General features: G+C 38.2%; 1 protein-coding gene across 1 annotated transcript in view; it reads left to right on the top strand.

Moving 5' to 3' along the window:
• Positions 1–17,687, top strand: part of LOC136260446 (uncharacterized) — a 135,330-nt gene that overhangs the window by 4,974 nt on the left and 112,669 nt on the right. The window contains exons 2-5 of the mRNA XM_066054171.1: positions 829–1,146; positions 2,497–2,775; positions 10,664–10,999; positions 11,052–11,243. Of these exons, the coding sequence (XP_065910243.1) occupies positions 829–1,146; positions 2,497–2,775; positions 10,664–10,999; positions 11,052–11,243 (1,125 nt within the window). The remainder of the gene's footprint in view (positions 1–828; positions 1,147–2,496; positions 2,776–10,663; positions 11,000–11,051; positions 11,244–17,687) is intronic.

Below are 17,687 nucleotides of genomic sequence, written 5' to 3'. Positions count from 1 at the left end.
TAATGAAGCCATGCTTATCATGAAAGTCATTACCTTTTAGCACCACCCAGAATTTCATTTGCCAGTTCAGCGTCACTACACTTTATACCTTGGTCTGTCTGCTGGTTGATAGATAGCTGATGTATATGTACTTAAGCACTAGAGTTTCATCAATAAGGTAGAAATGAACAGCCAGTGGATCAGGTTTGGGTTTTAGGTGTGAAATGTTAGTACCAACCCCGGCAACTGTTTTAAGGCATTTTCATGCACATCTTTAACCCACGATAATTGTTCTATTGAAGTATCTTGACTTGGTGATTGTACACCTGCTTGATTTTTTTGTTTTGTTGTTTTGTGACTCTGTAGCTGTTACTCCTTGTTATTCAAGCCATCAAAAGGCACTGCTATGATGGTTATCCTATGTATGTACTCCCTGCGTTTCAACGTGTTTCTTTAATAACAATTTTTTGCAAAAGAAGAAGGAAATCTTGGCCACTTCAGGCTGAAAAACTTTGGCTACCCATATCTCAGAAATAGTTGAGTGAATTCTATCAAAATTGGTGTGTAGCCTGTGGCCATGTCAAACAAGTATATAGTGTAATAACTAGCACCTTATTTACCCAACTTCGTTTTTGTATAGCTAGAGCATACACTTTTTGTCAGCAAGGTATATTGCACAATCTAAAACTTGTTACACTAGTTTACACTAGTTTACAGATTATGTGATGTTTGTTAAGTGATCTGATATCACTGCACTTGTGTAGTTCATAATACATATATTTATGTAGGATCAATCATGTTAATTTCAATTTATTATAATGTAATTGAGATATACATGTATATTCACAGTTCCTACTCCCATCATCATCGTTGCTGCCCTCAACACTCAGATAGTTGGTCAGTCACTAACACTGGAGTGTAATGTGACTACTTTGAGAAATATCACCAGTACAGTGGATATTATATGGAGTAGTGATGGTGTAGAGTTAGAGGTGATAGAGGGAGTCAATGTTAGCTCCACAACAAACAACTCAGTTGTGTACACAGATACTTACACCATTTCACAATTAAACACAACTAATAATGGTAGAGAGTACCAGTGTGAGGTGGTGATCAACACTAGTCCACCAGTTATGGCTAGTGATACTGTTAGACTGGATGTAATTGGTTAGTATAATATTTTGTATCTGGAACTATATATAACACTATGAAAGGAAAAAAGGCTGTATATTTAGTGCAAAATTTTTGGTATTGTACACTGCAGCCAGTTTAGCATAATATTCAAACACTATTGTCCGATTATCCTAGAAATGGATCCTTATGGCCATATCCATTGGGACTTTTTGTATGTGAAATCCATAAACAGTTTGTAGTGGAGGTAAGCTTTATTCCTGGTGTGATTATATGGTGCCTGTGGTCAATAATCCAACAAAGCCATCATGTGAATGTGTGTGTTTTGCTTGATTTTTTCATGGGAAATTACTTTCATGTTTGCTTTGATGTCTAACAGTTTACACAATTGCCCAATAGCTAATGATTTGCATAGATTTTTAAACTTTCAGCCGGCTATGGGCCTATGGGCATGTACCTGGTTCACTGAAATTGTTTTCCAAAAAACGTGTGTGCATTTGTATGCATGTATGTATGCACGTATTTATGTTGGTGTATTTTGTTTGTCTTTTTGCACCCACATGAGCATAGTGGCTTATGCTAAGTCTTTGAGAAATGAAGGCTGCACAGAACCAGTATAATTATGTTTCCGGTAGGTAAGCTTTTGCTTTGAGGTGCTTTATTCATGCTCGCTTGAAAAACAAGTGAAGAGAGTTTCTGAATACGTTATAAATGCCTTTCACAATGGGCTATAATATGACTGAAAACAGCATATCTGGCTTCATAGGCTACCAGAAATAATGAATTCTTTCGAAGAGAAAGGAGTATCTCCCATACTTATGTGATTGAAAAGGAGGGGCAGCCTCAAGGCTTTCCCTAAACAATTCACATGAGAAAACATGATAGGTATACTATAAACAGTTGAGAAGGTACTTCTTTGAATAATTTGTGATATAAAGTGGTTTGTTACAGTTATTAGCAGTGCTTAGCAATGTATTTACCGAAATACAATATAGTTTATGAATTACAAAATATGCTAAATTACATTATTTGCAAATCTACTTATCTAGCTGAATAAATAATAATAGTAAAATAGCATTAATATAAACTATACATGATTGATTGATTACCTATTTAGTTAGAATGGAATAGCATTAACTGCATGAGTACCTACTTTTTAGAAGCAGCTTCTTTCTAAGTGTTTGTATATGCATACATGTTTAGTCTGCTGGTGTTTTTTTTTGTATCACTCCAACAAGGAGGAACGGCATTGTACCAATTGTTGTGAGTGTAAATAATAAATCAAATAAGTACTGTAAGATGACCAAGGTAAAGGACAAACCACCAGCATACAGTAATGTAGGTATAGAAGCTTCCCAGCATTTTCTTCTTATTTTTATCATTTAGCACTCAACCCTCCCCAAAATGTTACAGCTGCAGCAGTCAATTCTACTACAGTAGAGGTCACCTGGGATCCACCCAATATCACTAATGGAATTGTACACTTTTACACTGTAGTGTATGGTAGTAGTGATTACATGGAGATGATGGAAGTGAACTCTAGTGATGTAACTGTGTTGGTGTCAGGACTGGATCCCTTCACTAATTACACATTTTATGTGTTAGCAGTTACTGTAGCACCAAGCGATGTTAGTGATGGAATTTCTGTGTTAACTGATGAAGCAGGTATACTTGTAAATAGTATTACAGAGATTAATATAAGGAAAAATTATAATTAAATGTAAAGGGATCCTCACATTAAGAATTTTTAAGCAAGGGAGTTTCTACACTGTGATGTGCAATCACCCAAATTGTAGTTTAATCTCCACACTCGATATACATAGTAGCTAAAGTAGGCATTAAATTTGTCCTTCAGGTGATAACCTGCCAATCACTTTCTAAACCAGGCATACACCCACAGCCGGCACCTGGCTCCCTGAAATTGGTTTGGCAAAAGCCATGTGTCTGTGTGTCTGCATGTCTGCCCAACACCCATGCATGTGAGCAAACAAGCTTTGAGCTACAGAAAACAAACCTTCATTCAGTGAATAAAGGCCATTTACATACTGTATTAAAATGTAACTTTCTGTTTTTGGATTACACAGATCCATGGCACCGCTTTTCAGTGTTACAGCTGCACTCTACATCGTAATGAGTGTGATACATGCCCCATCTATTCAGTAGTGGCTAGGGATGGCATCCACAGGTTACACTAGTTGTGATCTACAGTGAATGACTCCATGAAGTTCTTAGTTACCTGACTATTGACAATGCTATTGTCAGAATCTCCTGGAACTCTGAACAATGTCACAGAGTTCCGTCTACCATCTTCTCTCTCACCATCTACCACTAAACACACATCATAATAATTATCACTAGTTACTACAGTATTTAAATTCAACTTTAAATTTAATTTTTTCTCCACCCGCATTAATGACGATATGGGTAACAGTCTTCTGACATTTCTGCTGATGTGATAGGTGAGTCCCCCAAAAAGGAGCCAACATCCCCATGGTCATTTGCTAAGGACATTGTAAAACTCCTTGCTATAGTAACACCTAACTCAGGTAGAGTTGATGCCACTGAACCCTTAAGTTCTAATACTGATGATTTTGAGCAACTGGGTAGCTAACTCATGGAATAATTTTTCATACACGCAGCTGATACTCTATTCAGTTCTTAATCCTAGTCTATAGCTTAGCAACCACCACTGGAACTGAGAAAATCCTGTGGTGAATTACATGGATCCCTGGCACTACATTGCAGTGTTAGACACCCATAGTGCAATCTATTAGTGGTGAAAGAACACAGCATACATGAAATATGAGCAACTGAGAATTTCTTTTTACATGCGTGCTACATGCTGCATGCATCATGCGTGCAGTCATGCTACCTTCACTGCAAGAATCAAAGTAGTAACCTGGTGGCTTTGCCTTTAGGAATGCATCAACAGTACCAGATGAAGCAATGTGTTAGTGTGTCAGTCCATCGGTGCATGCATAAGTTTACAGATCACTATGACATACAAGTAAAATTGTTAACAATCATTTCTGTAGTTCACAGGTTGTAATAATTCACATTGAGTTATTGAGCTTTTAAAACAGTTGTGTAGCCAGACATTTTGTGATGCCAGGCTAAGCTACATACATATGCAACACAATACATTCTGTAGCTAGGAAATATTTATGTATAGGGAATTGAAGGCATACTCAAAAGTACATGTGCGGTATCCAGAGTTACCTACCTTGGGGATCTGCTACATGCTCCCTTCCCTCCTCACAAAAATAGTTGCATTCTCTGAAAAGGTGTAAGCGTGAGTTTAGAATGCTTTTAATGTTTGTATGATGCTCTATTAGGGTATCTTGGTCTTTACATTGCTAATGTGGGAAGCTTTACATGTGTATGAGGTAGCTCCTATTAAAAGTTATAAACTAATGACATGGGTAGGATAAATTTGGTGTTTCTGTCCACGATGTACACATTTCTTCAATAGCCACTTGACTACTGCTAACTGCGCTGGTTAGGTATTTGATACTTTTCCTAGTGCCTAGTTTCCTCTTACCAGCTGTACAGGTTAATTTTCAACAATCTTTCATAACGTGGTATAAACTCAGTCTTTGCTTCTGCTAAATCACATTTCTGATTCATGTAAATGCTCCAAAATAATTTACTTTGGAGATGTTTTTAACATGGCATTGATCAAATTTTTGATCGCCTACTGTGTTGTTTTGAGAATTATTTGCACTGGTAGGTACAATAAAGGTGATAGCTATTGGTGCCTGCTGGTTGACAAAGGTGTACATGTACCATAGCAAATCATCACATGTGCAAGACACATGGATTCATGGCTTACCACAGGTATTTCACTTAGCTATAACACAATTTTTACAGCAGTCTCTTCAGAAAGCTAGTTGTGCAATCTTCCTAACTTATTCATAGGGATCCACATTTGTTTAGTGCTGCCACAATATATCAACTCTATAATCATATATCACCAAGGTTTATGTCATGATATGAACATACATCACAATACAGAATTAACTGCAACATTTTCAATACAAACATATACATACTCCTCATTGGATGTATGCCACAAGTGAAAGAAAAGCTACTCAGTTTAGCAGGTTTTAAATGCATTTTAGTACTGCTACATGGTTGAGACAAGTAGCTGGCACTACAGAGAAACCTTTAAACTTGACAGCTTACTTTGGGTTTTCCCACCACCAAACCATCAACATGTAACTTAATTAAATCATCATTATACTAATTAACACTATTATTATGCAACTATCAATATAACTGATTGGCTATATCATATCACCACCTCATTATATCGATGCTATTGATGCAGTATGTTGTGGCAGCACTACATTTGTGGTCACTTATTATTAAGGTGGACTATCCAGTAACTGCCACCTTTAGGACTATCATTGTAGTGGTTACCATTATTTGTGAAATTTACTGACTCTCACTGAAACTGTTGTTAACATTGCATGCACGTTATTTGATTACATGCACGTGGTAAGTGGTGAGAAATTGTGTATTCATTTTTTTTTGTGCAAAATAGAGCAAAATATGACAAGCAATATGATTATACATATTAGCAAGAGTTAATAATAGTAGGGAGGGAGAGTGTCTAACGCTCAATAGGCCTGTATAAAATGAGCGCGTAGAGCACCCCGCTTATTATCGTATACCTTTGTAATTTCCTATAGTGTTGATGACCGCAATAAACACGTTATGTCACATTTTGTATGGCCTTGCAAAATCGATAGTTGGTGAGAAAGCAGTGATGCGAAGATGGCTACTCCAGTGAGTGATGGAAGAACCAGAGAGAAATCGTTCATAACTTTCATCTGGCGCTTTTTCTTAGGTTGGGATTCTTCAGGCTGTGTTTCATCGGTGCCGCTTCTTTTCCTTGCCATTGCTTTCGTCTGACACTTCTTCTTGGTTACTTCCAGCTCATCACTCCTCGACTGACGCTTCTTCTTGGGCCTTACCTCGGGACGTGGCTGAACGGTTGATTCGTGATGCAATTCTACCTGTGCTTCTGAGCGTGCTTCATCTCAGCTTTCCTCATTGATCTTCTCTGACGCTTCTTGCTAGGCTGAACTGTTTCTGCTTCAATTTCGGTCAGTACCGTGGGCTGTTCATCACAAATCGACATGTTTGATTGCACACGCTGCCTCGCACATTGCTCACGAGACTGATTCGTGAACAGCTAATAGTATCGATAATGTCCTTCTGCGGCGTGCCTCATTTCACATCTCCCTTCATGCAATCAACACGTCTGGCCAAGAAGCCAGATTGTCTTACGCGCTCATTTTATACAGGCCTATTGAGCGTTAGACACTCTCCCTCCCTACTATTATTAACTCTTGATATTAGAACAGCAGTGTGCATTATTGTGCATGTTAATTGTTGCTCAGTATTCAACAGTACACAATGGTTAAGGCTCTTGTTTCCCAATTATTTGGTGTACTTGTAGTAGCACCTCTGTTACGATATTCCACAACAATGTTGTGATTGCCTCTGTCTAGTGATCCTTGCCATAATCCAGAGTTACCATAGTAGTAGGTGTAACCGGGAACAGATACGGTGTGCTTCTGAACAGCTGAATTTATTTTGATCCGTAGTACCATGTAGTGAAAGTTGTTTGGACCATGCCCAGTATACTGGTACATGATAATGACATGACTTAATTTAGACAGAACCAGGGTGTGTTTGAGGTCAGTATCACGCCATCCACTATGTGGTACAGTTATAGTATTCCTGGGGTTGATTGTAGCAACTCTACAAGATGGTGGTAACATCATAGCATACAAGTTCTTATTATCCCTGTAGTCATATTGACAATCAGTAAAGGAGAATGTTGTTGGTGTAACATAGAGCATATTGAAATAATGTATTCCATCAGCATAGTATCCTGCCCATGTACCTTGTAGACTAAGATATGAACTGTCTCCATGAATATGTGGAGTTGTTTGTTGGTAAAATCCATTAACACTTAAACCAGTAACCACATAACTTGGTGAGGACATTTCTGTGGATAGTTGATAAGCTGCCAGTATTGCTCTATCATTTGGTAGTTGTAGAATAACTTCAAGATCTCTAATAGGACCCCAATTGTTGTAGTTATTAGTTGGAGTTGACACTGGGTAACAGTTTATTCCATCAGAGACAGCACGAGCATCTTTGAACCACATGACTTGTAGTACTGCACCTTGCCAGTCCAAATTAGCTGGTGTGTTGATAGCTACTGGAGATTTGTAGTGAATTTCAAATGTATATAGTCCAGCATTCAAGTTAGCCATCCAGAATCCAGTGGGATTTTTATGTTCCTGTTTGCCAGTGTGTATCAGTGATCCAACATCAGCTCCATTAACAATCAGCTTACAGAAGAAGTCATTGTTCTTATTTGTTATGTAAAATGTAAACTGATAGTGGAGGAAGATGGAGTAGGATTGATCAAGGTGTACTGTAGTAGTGAGAGTAGTGATTGGTGAGAAGGTGTTAGTAGCTGATAATTGGAGTCCATTACTGACCACCTTCTTACTGAAGATTCCTGGAACAACATTTGTCACTTCTGCTGCATAACTCACTGTGATGAACAAGATGATCAGAATAATAATTAACACCTTCATCCTGTAGAGTTCTGTCTTGGAATGTGTGGAGTTTCAACTGAGCTAGTTTTTATACTGTCCTTCCATCCCATTGTGTGGTGGATCACTATTAGTCTTGCTATGTACATACCTGTTGTATGTGTGAAGAAACTTATGTGTGTGTGTTTAAATTCTGAGTACGTAGCTACTCACTTGTGAACATGGTTGTAGTGTTAATTTTGTAGTACATGTTGCTACAAAAACGACTCCTGCATAGAGTAACAGGCTACTAATGCACCATTAGGAAAGTAATAATAGGGTTATCATCCTTCCATCACCATTTGGTGTATTATCAATGTTATTTTTGTGATGATCTTGTCACTTCTGTATATCAGTGTGTATTGTACATTCATTACTGTATGGATAATAGCAGTAGTCTCTTGCCCACAATGTTGTCACAACTGCCTATGGAGATCCACTAGACTTTATTCCTACAGGAAAAAGAATTGGTTACAAGACTATAGGGTAATAGCAATAATAATGGAAGATGTTTAGTGTAGTTTAACTGCTATCTTGTTTTAGTCTATTTTATTGTATTTTGAATTTTGTAATGGCAATGTTGACTGAAATATTGTCAGAGTAAACATGTTTGTTATTATCAGTGGCTACATGACAGATGGGATGATAACCATGTTATTGATTGTAGTAGTAGTAGTAGTGGGATTATTATTATTATCAGTCCATAAAATTTATTTAATGACCAGTATACAAATGATGTGGTCGACTAACTTCAATGAAGCAAATAATTTTTTGATTGACTCACCACTAGCAATAACAAGAGATTTGTAGCTTAATTGGCACAAAGCACATTAGTACATTATTATGACTTTAAAGGTGTTTGCTGATAATTAAAGTCATTAAAGTATCACCCTACTCAACCACATGTTGCTAGCATGTTGATTGCATTATTACACATACTAGCATTTAGAGGTGTACTTTGTACCAAAGAGCATGAGCAAGAAACAGAATGTGCTGTTGAAAATTTTGCTAAGGAAGTGTTAGCAAACAATCATATGATAATCCCTGATAGTCCAAGAGGGTGAATTTACCTAAAAGTCAACAGTGCTGGTGCCAGCACACATTCATGACTTGTTTTCTTGCAAGATGGTGTATGCTAGTAGTTTGTATTAACTGTAAACCTGCTTTATGTAGGGGAAGATGTTACCAGCTGGAATCATAAAGTGTTATAGGCTATTGACTGTCATATGCATTGTGCTGGCATAGCATATCGATCAGCAACTTTGGGAAATGTATATAGGTGTAGCAGGGAGCTGTTCCAGTGTGTGAAGAAGAACAATAAGAGCTTATTTGTATTTAGAACAGTGTTAATAACATGTTTTTTTAAAATTTTGATATTTGTGGTTGCCAGGAATTTGTGTGATTAAACTAATGTGGCTGTTGAAAAAATTATCACCCAAAAACCAGCCTCACTATTCCCAGTCAATGATGAGGCAGTATTGGTTAGGCAAAACGAAACCAGAACAAGCCTTCAGATTGACCCAAAATTCTTTCACAAGGTGCTACAAAAAATTTTAAAAATTATTTAACAGAATTTTCTACTGAATGACTGCCTGATGCCTTCAGACAAACATAACTCAATAATGGCTAAAGCTATGGACTTGATTTTTTTCACTGTATGACGTTGCTTTGGTCCGAGAGGTGCTTTTTGGCATACTGCAGTACATACAATGCATTCTTCATGAACTTACCAGTGGCCTCCTTTGTGTCCCATTCGTCTTTGCTGACAGCGAAGTGTTGATTTGGCGGTAGCACATGATGGCTTTCTTTCATAACAGAAATCATCCATATTTTTCATAGTGGCTACTTTAATTGCAGAAGTACTTTTCAAACAGGTATTGATTTGTAATGGGTTAAACATAGCCGACAGCAAAGCATAATAGATACTTCACTTTTCAGACAATAATTGATAGCTGGGGGGGAGGCACGGTGCCATTTCTTTCTTTATGTGGTATGTGTGGATTCACCAGTCATAATAATTATTTACAAACAAGCAAACAAGTACACAAAAATATTTGGAATTTTCAACTAGAGTAGGGACCATAGCACATCGATAAAAAGTATTGAAACAAGCTGGAGTAGTGTATGATACTAAATCACAGTAAAAAATAAGAAGTGTTATATAAGTGTGGTACACGATGTGTTTCTGATCAACTGAATTTATTTTGATCCTCAGAACAAAGTAGTAGTCATCAAGTTGTCCTCCAGTATACTGGTACATAATAACAATAGTTCATAATATTTGTATGGGAGAGAGTGTCTAACAGGAGTACATTCAGCAAACACACTGCTGCAAGTAACACCTCAGGCTTCTCTTAGAAGAAAGGCTTGACCTTATCAACATCAATCATCACCTATTAACAGTTCTTTGTCATCAGTAAAATCAGGCTAGAGGTAAGATCAAAGTGAAGTACAGGCCATACTGGCAGTCAGACACTCTCCCCCATAAAAATATTATGAACTCTTGATGATAATGACATGACTTAGTTTAGACAAAACCAGGGTGTGTTTGAGGTCAGTATCATGCCATCCACTAGATAGTACAGTTACGATATTTCTGGGGTTGATTCTACAAGATGGTGGTGTGTTGAAACCAGGTTGGGTCATCTTATTCACTAGTATATCTACAGCTGTAGGCGACCTCCCTTGTTTCCTTACTTTTTTCTGTGATCCCTAATCAAACTTAACATTCCCTATACTTGCCTAATAAACGTTATGCATAATTATGCTCATATCAATTGGTAGCACTTCAATGTATGCATTTTTTTACACAATTGCTCCAAGGGTTTGGCACAAATAGTGCTTTATTGGTAAAAAGAATTTGTATGCTACTGTATATGAAATTTGACAGCACTACTTCATGCTTAATTTACACTGTGTTTTGTTATACACAGCTCCATCTGAAGTTCCCTCAAATGTCAGTATTAACGTTGAGTCATCTTATAGTATCGCACTGTCATGGACACCACCTCCTCTAGAAGATCAAAATGGATTACTTATCCAATACCATGTTATAGTCATGGAGACTCAGATACTATATTTAGACAATGGAACAATTAACTCACAAGTGGGAATGAATAGCACCAGAACATATAATGTTTCAGAAGGACGTACACAGCTGATTGACATGTTACATCCTAGTTACAACTACACTATTAGAATAGCAGCAGCTACTGTAGTAGGAATAGGTCCATTTAGTGATTCCATGACTGTGATGACCTTGGAGAATGGTGAGTACTCAATTAAGTAACAGTACTTTAATATTATAACTACTGATTACAGTTCCATCAGCTCCACCACAAGATGTCAATGTTTTTGTGATCAACTCTACTGCAGTGTTTGTTAGTTGGGGACCACCTGTTATCGCTGATCAAAATGGACTGATCATATCTTATGATGTAGTGGTTGTTGATCTCTTGGAGGATAATATCACTAATATGACTATCTTTTCTGATACCACTGCTACTATCAACGGTATGCATTTAGCCATATAAACAGTCAGAACATTTCATGAATTTAGTATAATTATTGTTTACTATTATTAACTATGCATATTCTGTATGGGGGTTTCTTGGTCTTCAGGAAGCTTGAGTATAGATCAAGACACCCAGTAGTGTGTCGTGCGGCCCAAGAAGCCGGCGCGCCACACCGTGAGTATATTTACAGGAAGAAAGTAAACGCGATTTTCACACCTTTGTAGCTCCGTGATTCCTTATCCGATTGAAACCAAAGTTGCTACAGAGGTGCCGGCTAGGTAGGGGAGTCCACATTCCAAATTTGAAGAAAATCGCTCCAGCCTTTTCCGAGATACGAGCGGCCAAAGTTTGGGGGTTTTTTCTTCGTTTTTTTCTTCTTCTTTTCGCACACTTTGCAAAATCCGAAATAAAACACGAATGCGTGCTCCAATCGGGCTGAAATTTGGCACACTTAAAGGGCTCATTAAGGCGAATCTCAGTACCAAGTGTGGTAGGAATCCGATGAACATTCACGGAGTTATGACCGATTATTTGCGTAAAATAAGGTCGAAGGTCTGTCACGCCCACAGGGTAAACCGCTTGAAGGAATGAGCTGAAAATTGCTATGTAGATGGAGTAACTATCGTAGGAGTGCCTTTTTGTGGTTTGAAAGGAATCCAGTTAAAGGCCATCGAGATATAACACACCCAACCTGTGTCACAATTACGCGATCGATTTTTATGAATAAAAAACTAATAGTTTTCACGCCTACCAGGCAAACCGCTTAGAGTAGTGAGCTGAAAATCGGTGTGTGGCTGGAATAATTATCATAGAAAGTCCGTGCAGTAGTACAGAAGAATCGGATTACAAACCACTGAGTTATGATTCCAAAGCCAACTACGTGTAGCATATGCGAGATCGAGATACTCTAATAGAACAGTCACCCTAATAAAGCATTCAGCTACGTTTATAACTTACTCCATTATAGAATTATATTACATTGTAAGTTATTCTGTAGGGAGTTCAGCTACATACAGTTAATCTTATAGACAATTCAGCTACAAGCAAGTCACCCTGTAGAGAATTCAGCTACAAATATGTTGCTGTAGAGATTCAGAACATAAGTCACACTGAAGAGAATTCAGCTATAAACAAGTCACCTTGTAGAGAGTTCAGCTACAACAAGTGACTCTGTAGAGAATTCAGCTACAAACAAATCACTACGTAAAGGGTTCAGCTACAAAAAAAACTACCCAGTAGAGAGTTCATCTAGATCAGCTACAAACAAGTCACTTTAAGTAATGTTCAGCTACAAGTAACTCACTCTGTTGAGAGTTCAACTACAACAAGTCACTCTGTAGAGAATTCAGCTACAAACAAATCACTGCGTAAAGGGTTCAGCTACAAAAAAAGCTACCCAGTAGAGAGTTCATCTAGATCAGCTACAAACAAGTCACTTTAAGCAATGTTCAGCTACAAGTAACTCACTCTGTAGAGAGTTCAGCTACAAACAAGTCATTCTGTAGTACAAACAAGTTACCGTGTAGCTGGAGAGTTCAGCAACCAATCAAAAAACCACTCTGTAAAGAGTTCAGCTATACAAACATGTTATAACTCTATAGAGAAAGTTTTAACTCTATATTGAGATCAGCTAGAAACAATTAGTCATCCAGTAGAGAGATCAGCTACAAGACATCACCTTATAGAGAGTTTAGTTACAAAGAAACCATGTAGAGAGTTCAGCTGCAAACATATCACCCTGTAGAGAGTGCAGCTATGAACAGATCACCCTGTAGAGAGTTCAGCTAGAAAAAGTCATCCTGTAGAGAGATCAGCTAGAAGGATCACCTTGTAGAGAGTTCAACTACAAACAAATCACCCTGCAGATAGTTCAGCTACAAACAAGTCACCCTATAGAGAGATCAGCTAGAAGAAGTTACCTTGTACATACAAAGAAACCATCATATAAAGAGTTCAGCTGCAAACAAATCACCCTGTAGAAAGTTCAGCTACAGATCACCCTGTAGAGAGATTAGCTAGAAGAAATCACCTTGTAGAGAGTTCAGCTACAAAGAAACCACCATGTAGAGAGTTCAGCTGCAAACAAATCATCTGTAGAGAGTTCAGCCAGAAACAAGTTCACCCTGTAGAGAGATCAGCTAGAAACAAGTCACCCTGTAGAGAGAGCAGCTACAAAGAAACCATCCTGTAGAGAGTTCAATTACAAACAGATAACTCTACAGAGAGTTCAGCTAGAAACAAGTCACCGTGTAGAGAGATCAGCTAGAAACAAGTCATCCAGAGATCAGCTAGAAACAAGTCACCCTGTAGAGAGATTAGCTAGAAACAAGTCACCCTGTAGAGAGATCAGTTACAAAAAAACCATCCTGTAGAGAGTTCAATTGCAAACAGAAAACCCTATAGAGAGTTCAGCTAGAGTCAAGTCACCGTGTAGAGAGATCAGCTAGAAACAAGTCATCCTGTAGAGAGATCAGCTAGAAACAAGTCATCCTGTAGAGAGATCAGCTAGAAACAAGTCATCCTGTAGAGAGATCAGCTAGAAACAAGTCACCCTGTAGAGAGATCAGCTAGAAACAAGTCACCCTGTAGAGAGATCAGCTAGAAACAAGTCATCCTGTAGAGAGATCAGCTAGAAACAAGTCAGAAGAATCGGATTACAAACCACTGAGTTATGATTCCAAAGCCAACTACGTGTAGCATATGCGAGATCGAGATACTCTAATAGAACAGTCACCCTAATAAAGCATTCAGCTACGTTTATAACTTACTCCACTATAGAATTATATTACATTGCAAGTTATTCTGTAGGGAGTTCAGCTACATACAGTTAATCTTATAGACAATTCAGCTACAAGCAAGTCACCCTGTAGAGAATTCAGCTACAAATATGTTGCTGTAGAGATTCAGAACATTATAAGTCACACTGAAGAGAATTCAGCGATAAACAAGTCACCTTGTAGAGAGTTCAGCTACAACAAGTCACTCTGTAGAGATTTCAGCTACAAACAAATCACTGCGTAAAGGGTTCAGCCACAAAAAAAAGCTACCCAGTAGAGAGTTCATCTAGATCAGCTACAAACAAGTCACTTTAAGCAATGTTCAGCTACAAGTAGCTCACTCTGTAGAGAGTTCAGCTACAAGCAAGTCACTCTGTAGTACAAACAAGTCACCGTGGAGAGAGAGTTCAGCAACCAATCAAAAAACCACCATGTAAAAGAGTTCAGCTATACAAACAAGATATAACTCTATAGAGAGATCAGGTAGAAACTTAACAGATCACACTGTAGAGAGTTCAGCTAGAAACAAGTCATCCAGACTAAGTAGAGAGATCAACTAGAAAACATCACCTTGTAGAGAGTTCAAATCACCCTGCAGATAGTTCAGCTACAAACAAATCACCCTATAGAGAGATCAGCTAGAAGAAGTCACCTTGTAAAGAGTTTAGCTACAAAGAAACTACCATGTAGAGAATTCAGCTATGAACAGATCATCCTGTCGAGAGTTCAGCTAGAAACAAGTCATCCTGTAGAGAGATCAACTAGAAGAAGTTACCTTGTAGAGAGTTCAGCTACAAAGAAACAACCATGTAGAAAGTTCAACTGCAAACAAATCAAACTGTACAGAGTTCAGCTACAAACAAATCACCCTGTAGAGAGATCAGCTAGAAACAAGTCACCTTGTATAGAAATCAACTAGAAAAAGTTACCTTGTAGAGAGTTCAGCTGCAAACAAACCATCATGTAGAGAGTTCAGCTGCAAACAAATCACCTGTAGAGAGTTCAGCTACATACAAATCTCCCTGTAGAGAGATCAACTAGAAGAAGCTACCTTGTAGAGAGTTCAGCTACAAAGAAACCACCATGTAGAGAGTTCAGCTGCAAACAAATCATCATGTAGAGAGTTCAGCTAGAAACAAGTTATCCTGTAAAGAGATCAGCTAGAAGAGGTTACCTTGTAGAGTGTTTAGTTATGAACAAACCATCATGTAGAAAGTTCAGCTGCAAACGAATCAACCTGCAGAGAGTTCAGCTAAGAGAAGATCACCCTATAGAGAGTTCAGCTAGAAGAAGTCACCTTGTAGAGAATTCAGCTGCAAAGAAACCACCATGTAGATAGTTCAGCTGTAAACAAATCATCCTGTAGAGAGTTCAGCTACGAACAGATCACCCGGTAGAGTTCAGCTAGAAACAAGTCACCCTGCAGAGAGATCAGCTAGAAACAAGTCATCCTGTAGAGAGACCAGCTAGAACAAGTTACTTTGTATGTAGAAAGTTCAGCTACAAAAAAAAATCACCCTTTACAGAGGTCAACTACAAACAAATCTCCTGTAAAGAGATCAGCTAGAAGAAGTTACCTTGTAGAGAGTTCAGCTACAAAGAAACCATCATGTAGAGAGTTCAACTGCAAACAAGTCACCTGTAGAGAGTTCAGCTACAAACAATTCACCCTCTAGAAAGATCAGCTAAAAGAAGTCACCCTGTAGATAGGGACCCGCCGATTATGCTGGCATAATAATGAGCATAATAGGTACCTGAAAGCATTGAGCATAATGCTAGCATAATAGGCAGAACACTTGTGCAATGCTATAAATCCTTGCTTATCAAAATACATAACCAACAAAAAGATCGATATACTCTAATAGAACAGTCAGTAACTCTAATAAAATTATCAGGTAGCTGACTGTTCTATTAGAGTATATCGATCTTTTCTGTGACATGCATTTTGACAAGCAAGGATTTACAGTCTGTGCTTCAACCACTTACTGTTTTTCCATAAAATGCAAAGTTATTAGAAAAACATGGGAACTGAGGTAAAAATATTGAGCATAATTTGAGCATAATAGGTAAATATTGAGCATTAATTTAAGCATAATAGGTAAAATTTTGAGCAGTGCAGCATAGCATAATAGGTAAAATAATGAGCATAATCGGCGGGTCCCTACCTGTAGAGAGTTCAGTTACAAAGAAACCACCATGTAGAGAGTTCAGCTACAAACTAGTGACCTTGTAGAGACATCAGTTACCTTGTAGAGAGTTCAGCTACAAAGAAACCATCATGTAGAGAGTTCAGCTACAAACAAATCACCGGTAGAGAGTTCAGCTACAAACAAATCTCCCTGTAGAAAGGTCAGCTAGAAGAAGTTACCTTGTAGAGAGTTCAGCTACAAAGAAACCATCATGTAGAGAGTTCAGCTACAAACAAATCACCTGTAGAGAGCTCAGCTACAAACAAATCTCCCTGTAGAAAGGTCAGCTAGAAGAAGTCACCTTGTAGAGAGTTCAGCTACAAAGAACCATCATGTAAAGAGTTCAGCTGCAAACAAATCACCTATAGAGAGTTCAGCTACAAACAAATCTCCCTGTAGAGAGATCAGCTAGAAGAAGTTACCTTGTGGAGAGTTCAGCTACAAACAAATCACCCTGTAGAAAGATCAGCTAGAAGAAGTTACCTTGTGGAGAGTTCAGCTACAAAGAAACCATCATGTAGAGAGTTAAGGTGCAAACAAATCACCTGTAGAGAGTTCAGCTACAAACAAATCTCTCTGTAGAGAGATCATCTAGAAGAAGTTACCTTGTAGAGAGTTCAGCTACAAAGAAACCATCATGTAGAGAGTTCAGCTGCAAACGAATCAACCTGCAGAGAGTTCAGCTATGAGAAGATCACCCTATAAAGAGCTCAGCTAGAAGAAGTCACCTTGTAGAGAATTCAGCTGCAAAGAAACCACCATGTAGATAGTTCAGCTGTAAAGAAATCATCCTGTAGAGAGTTCAGCTACAAACAGATCACCCGGTAGAGTTCAGCTAGAAACAAGTCACCCTGCAGAGAGATCAGCTAGAAACAAGTCATCCTGTAGAGAGACCAGCTAGAACAAGTCACTTTTTATGTAGAAAGTTCAGCTACAAAAAAAATCACCCTTTAGAGAGGTCAGCTACAAACAAATCTCCATGTAGAGAGATCAGCTAGAAGAAGTTACCTTGTAGAGAGTTCAGCTACAAAGAAACCATCATGTAGAGAGTTCAGCTGCAAACAAATCACCTGTAGAGAGTTCAGCTACAAACAAATCACCCTCTAGAAAGATCAGCTAAAAGAAGTCACCCTGTAGAGAGTTCAGTTACAAAGAAACCACCATGTAGAGAGTTCAGCTACAAACTAGTGACCTTGTAGAGACATCAGTTACCTTGTAGAGAGTTCAGCTACAAAGAAACCATCATGTAGAGAATTCAGCTGCAAACATATCACCTGTAGAGAGTTCAGCTACAAACAAATCTCCCTGTAGAAAGGTCAGCTAGAAGAAGTCACCTTGTAGAGAGTTCAGCTGCAAACAAATCACCTGTAGAGAGTTCAGCTACAAACAAATCTCCCTGTAGAGAGATCAGCTAGAAGAAGTTACCTTGTAGAGAGTTCAGCTACAAACAAATCACCCTGTAGAAAGATCAGCTAG

The sequence above is a fragment of the Dysidea avara genome, chromosome 1, assembly GCF_963678975.1.
Source record: "Dysidea avara chromosome 1, odDysAvar1.4, whole genome shotgun sequence".
Classification (NCBI taxonomy): Eukaryota; Metazoa; Porifera; class Demospongiae; order Dictyoceratida; family Dysideidae; genus Dysidea; species Dysidea avara.
The sequence above is the reverse complement of the archived record's forward strand: the minus strand, read 5'-3'. Positions and strand labels throughout refer to the sequence as shown.